At 52.4% G+C, this 5,039-nt stretch overlaps 1 protein-coding gene across 1 annotated transcript in view; it reads left to right on the top strand.

Annotated features, from left to right (window-relative positions):
* Nucleotides 1–837: 837 nt before the first annotated feature.
* LOC106807801 (midnolin-like) overlaps nt 838–5,039 on the top strand; it is a 66,959-nt gene continuing 62,757 nt past the window's right edge. Inside the window, exons 1-2 of the mRNA XM_014810258.1 lie at nt 838–855; nt 3,017–3,108. Of these exons, the coding sequence (XP_014665744.1) occupies nt 838–855; nt 3,017–3,108 (110 nt within the window). The remainder of the gene's footprint in view (nt 856–3,016; nt 3,109–5,039) is intronic.

Here is a 5,039-nt window from a genome sequence, read left to right as displayed (position 1 = left end):
ATTTGGTGTGAACACGGCATAATTATAGTACGGAAGCTGCTTTGCAAGCATTATGTCAGGAATGCATTATCCAGATTACATGTATCTTCAGTGTTACCCTGGAGAATGATTCATTTGCAAGGTCGATTATGCTCAGGCGGATTTAGTCATTTAGAACGGAATTATATATTTATAGCTAGGCTAATACGCTGACCGGATAGACTTTTACAAACGTAAAAAAAGCGACTTTCTTACGACCAAAATATAGTATCATGATTTCATCGTCTTTTTACGTAATGACCTTCCAAATCTGCCGCCCTGGCAGTGAAAGTTACCGGTAATGGATTTTCATATGCCATCATCATGGCATTTAGGAAATTGGATTCGAGCTGTAACACTGATGGTAATTGCTTGAAATGTTTAAGAAAAACTCCGTACTAATTACATAACCACGTTGCTAATAAATAATATCTCTACTTTTTTTAAAGTAAGATAGTGTACCGCTAGACAATGTTCCTTTGTTTTTCTCAAAAAAAAAAGATGGAGTGGTCTTGATTACAGTAATATTGCGCCAACCGACCAGACTAGTATGTATGCAATTGTAATCTTAATTTCTACTTTACTATATAGTATTTAAAACTTTTATGGTTATTACCATTTTGTAATGCTCAATTTTCGTTCTATCTTTCTTAAAATTGCCGTTACACCCATTGTTCCTCGCGCTAATATGCAGTAACAATGTGTTAATTAAATAATACAATAAGCAGGGACTCGCAACCGATAATTAACTCTTGTGTAATCGCTTCCAATTTATCCCATGTTAGGTTATTACGGTTTGTGTGTGTGCACCTTGTTGAGATGACACTAAATATAGCCGTAAACTATGATGTTCGCTATTCGACTCCAATAAGCACTAATCTGTCGGTAAAAATAGCGTATATATCTACCGTGATTAACTCTATTCTCTTTTTCTTTGTGTGTAGTGAGTGCTAGGGGAAGAGGTCCCCGGTTTAATTGGGGCTCGAGACTTAAAAGCTAGTATAAAAGACTTAAAAGCTAGTATAGGGGTAACACACACACACACGCGGTCGCGTGGTAGGATTTTGTTGTAGGATTTTGTTGTGTCTAGACACTCGAAATACCGAATCTCCCCCAACGTGGCTATTGTGTCACCGCTGAACGCCTGGCCCCTTATGCTAATTACGCTGACTTTTTTGCTCTTTGCCTCCCTTTGTCGCTGGTCTCTCCCCTAGAGGAGTGCATCTGCAGTGGGCGCGAGTGGAGGAGGCGGAGGAGAGGGTGGCGACAGCGTTCGTACGCCGGCCAGCCGCTCTCTATCAGCAGCAATACCGCGCGCGCGCGGGCGTGCGACGCTGTGACAATATTCCGCCGTTATTAATTGCAAGTAATAATTACATTAGCGCGTGGCGTCGGCTGGCGATGCACGCGCGCGTCGGCCGCTGGTCGGCCGTTAGGCGCGCAGACGTCACGACACCTGCTAGCCCCAGCGACCGTCCTTTGTGGCCACGCGCGCGCGCGCCTTGCCGCGACAGTACAACAACCACGCCTATAGTGTTGCACGCCGCATCCAGCACAATATACACACCCGTGCCCCGTCGATGAGTTCATACGAGTCGAATGTGTTTACAATACACTTACTAACCTACTTACTAACTTTACTCGTCATCTCGAAGTTTGCGACTATATTAGGGTCGGTTGCGTAGGATGTGTGTGTGGGGGGGGGGGGGGTGCTTCCGCCCGAAATCCCACCCGTGGGTGTGCGTCACGCCGAATTCTAGCTTGTTAACGTATTCTGATGTAGTTTGTCGGTGAATCTGTGTGTCTGTCTGGGTCTCGAGTTGTTCGTATTGGGCAAGCCGCCTCTCATTCGACGGTGCGGTCAGCTCCGACAGTTCCGTTCGTGAAATCAACGCGGAAAAGCTGTCAGTTTGTAAATGTCACGTCCGTCGCGCTATGCACGCGCACGGCAGCGCGCTCTCGAGAGCTGGTCGCGTTCAAAGTTCAGCGCTCGGTGGACGCGGCAGCGGCGTCGTCATGCGGCGCGCGCGCTTGTTTGCAGCAGACGATAGCATAACCCGGGCGGGCTGGCCGTTGGGCTGGCGGCGGCGGTCGTCTGGGCCGTGCCGCGATTCGGCTGGCTGGCGGTATGCGAGCGTACGCGCCCGTGCCAATTTGAACGAGCGGTCGCGGCAGCGTCCGCTCACAGTTGTAGCCGTCAGCGGCAGTCAGTTCAGCGTGTAGGTAGCGCGGTCTACGTGTTTACAATATAATAACGCACTCACAACACGTATGATATTAATATATACGTACATGTATACGGGGCCGGCTTTGTGTACGGAGGTGGCGCGTGTATGACTCATATAAGAGCGGCTGCAGCGCAGCCGGCTCCTCCGTCCGGACGAACGGCCAAAGCAGCGCGTACGCTAACAGCGAGCGTCGCGCCCGCACGTCCTGCAGCTGTCAAACACCGCGAGACGGGAGCCGTAGGGACGCGCTGCTCCTAGGCAAGGCGTCAGTCGCTGGACTGACTACATACGCTGTCGCTTCGTCATTGGCTGGCTGCGATCGCCCGCGCTGGTAGGGGCTTTCGCGGGGGTTGGGTGGCGGAAGAGGGCGCGAGGTGTCGGCGCGGCGTGCGTGTCTTCGAGCTAGATCGCTGCTTCTCTCGTGCGGCACGTGAGAAAATGTGAGTGAGTGAGAGAGAGGAGAAAGAAGGAAACAACAAGAGAGAAGAAGAGAACGAGATAGAGAGAAGTGAAAGAGCAGAGAGAGAGAGAGAGAGAAAGTGATAGAGAGAGAGATGAGTAGATGGAACTGCGAACCATCAGCGGCAGGCCCTAAGTCGAACGCAGACGAACTGTGAGTGAGGATCGGAGCTGCAAATGGCACGGTGCAGTACGACGACCGGTGGCCATGGTGCGCGGGACACGTAGTCAACACCTGATCACTCGTCAGTGCCGTCTAGCCTGGACGGCACCGGGCCAGTTCGGAACTGGCCTGCATGCAGTGCGGGTAGAGAACGTCGGGGACTCAGGCGAACGCGTCGGCCGTAAGACAGTTGAATGAGTACATAAGGACAAGTTTTAGGGGCCTACTGCACCGAGACAGGTAGGCATTTTATGGCCTATACGTGTGCTCTCAGCACGCATGCGCGCACGAATGTAGCACGGTGAGGACACGCAGTACGCTAGGGCATGCACACGCAGCGCAGGTCACACGCACGCGCGCGAGCGCGCGTACATCCACACGCTGCAGCACGTAGGCACACGTCACAGACGCACGCGCTGCACCGCGCGGGACGACACACACAGCCCCACCCACACACGCACGCGCGCACGTCAGCACACAGCCCATCACACACACACCCCACAGCACACGACACAAGACGACATACACATTGACACATATCGCTCGCATACAGCATGGATTGCTTTTCCGGAAATTCGGGCGTTCTCCCTGGAGGGCATGCACGATTTTATCTCGTATTGTCATCGGCTATATATGCGCGGCAGTGTCCCACATCCTGTTGACCTTTGTTACGCTGCGTCACGAACTTGTCCAGCTGACGCGTCCCGCACCGTCAGGCACCATTATCTGCGCCTACGTCTAAGCTATCCATCTATGCGCACAAGCGGCTCATCTGCCTTGATGCCGCCTGATGTGGGCGTCACGCCTAAACCGGCCGCACAACAAATCGCCAAACGCGTTTAACAGCCACCCCCTCCACCTCCCCCCAACTAGCCATCCTCCGCTCCTCCTCCTCCTCCTCCGTACTGGTTCTGCGCTGGTGATCGCCACTGTGATAAATGTCTCGGTCGGAGTGGAACATACGAACGGCAACGCATGACTGCGTGACCCCGATAAGTACTACGCGTAGAGACAGGGACACATAGAGAGAAAGAGAGAGGCGGGGGAGATTCCTTGAACATATGTGTAACCACGGCAAACCAGATTTGCAGTTGCGTCGCACGTAAGCTTTGTCCGCGCGTCCAGCGTGTAATGCGGGCGACGTGCATTTCCAGACAACGCCGCAACTATTTACGGCCTGAACCCGCACGTTAGCCTCCCGCGACGTTTACAATCGGATTGTCGCTCGCGGGGCCAAGGCTGGCTCGTCGTCAGAAAGTATAGCCATTGTCGACGTATTTGCCCTTAGGCTTCACGTTCAAGAGTTTTGCGTGCGTGTGTGTGTAGTGTGTCGTGTGTGTGTGTGTGTGTGGCCGTGCTTCGTGGCGTGGTGTGTGGTGTGTGTCGCGTGTGGGGCGAGGGGTGGGTTTGAGACTCTCCGCGATGAGTGTGCTTAGGGTGCGATGTGCATTCGTGGATTTTTGGATCTCGTACGCGCCAGCGGCTGACGAGGACGTGCGGATAAGTGACGACGTACGGCTAAACTGGCCCCCTTGCTGCTGTGAGCTGTTCAGCGGCACAGACATAACAGCACGCCTGTGGCAAGAGCGGCTTCCTAGGGGCAACACCTTACCATGTCGCACGCGGGTGGCGCGACGAAGGCGCCGCGTGCAGGGCGGCATGCGCTTCGCGTCACAGGCACATCACGCCTCGCAATGCCAGGCCACCGTCTTCTCTCTTCGCAGTATGCGAATGTTATCTATGTGATGCGATCAGTTTCACAGGCAGCGCACAGATTCGTGTTAGTCGCATAGGTTCGCGTATTATGAATCATGTCTTATGATGAGTGCGGCTCGGTGTCAACCCGTGTGTTCACGACTTCTTTGTTCTCGGTCTTCGGGAATTGCGCTCACGAGACTGCCGAATATGCGGTAATATCACATAGGAGGCGGGCGGCAAGATGCGAGAGATATATGACAGATTACTAATCCCGCTATGTAATCCTTTACGCAGAGCGGCTATGCTTGCCATCTAAGGCCAGTTGAATCGCATCGCGTAACACCTTTCAGCGCGTCTGTCGTTTCTCGTAGTGATTGCAGAGGGTCCTCCCCGTACACATGACGTGCATCATATATTTACATATTTTATACAAATATATAATATAATAAAATATATATATAATAAGTAATATA

Source organism: Priapulus caudatus, unplaced genomic scaffold, assembly GCF_000485595.1.
Source record: "Priapulus caudatus unplaced genomic scaffold, Priapulus_caudatus-5.0.1 Scaffold12, whole genome shotgun sequence".
Taxonomy (NCBI): domain Eukaryota; kingdom Metazoa; phylum Priapulida; class Priapulimorpha; order Priapulimorphida; family Priapulidae; genus Priapulus; species Priapulus caudatus.
This window is presented reverse-complemented; position numbering and strand designations above follow the sequence as displayed.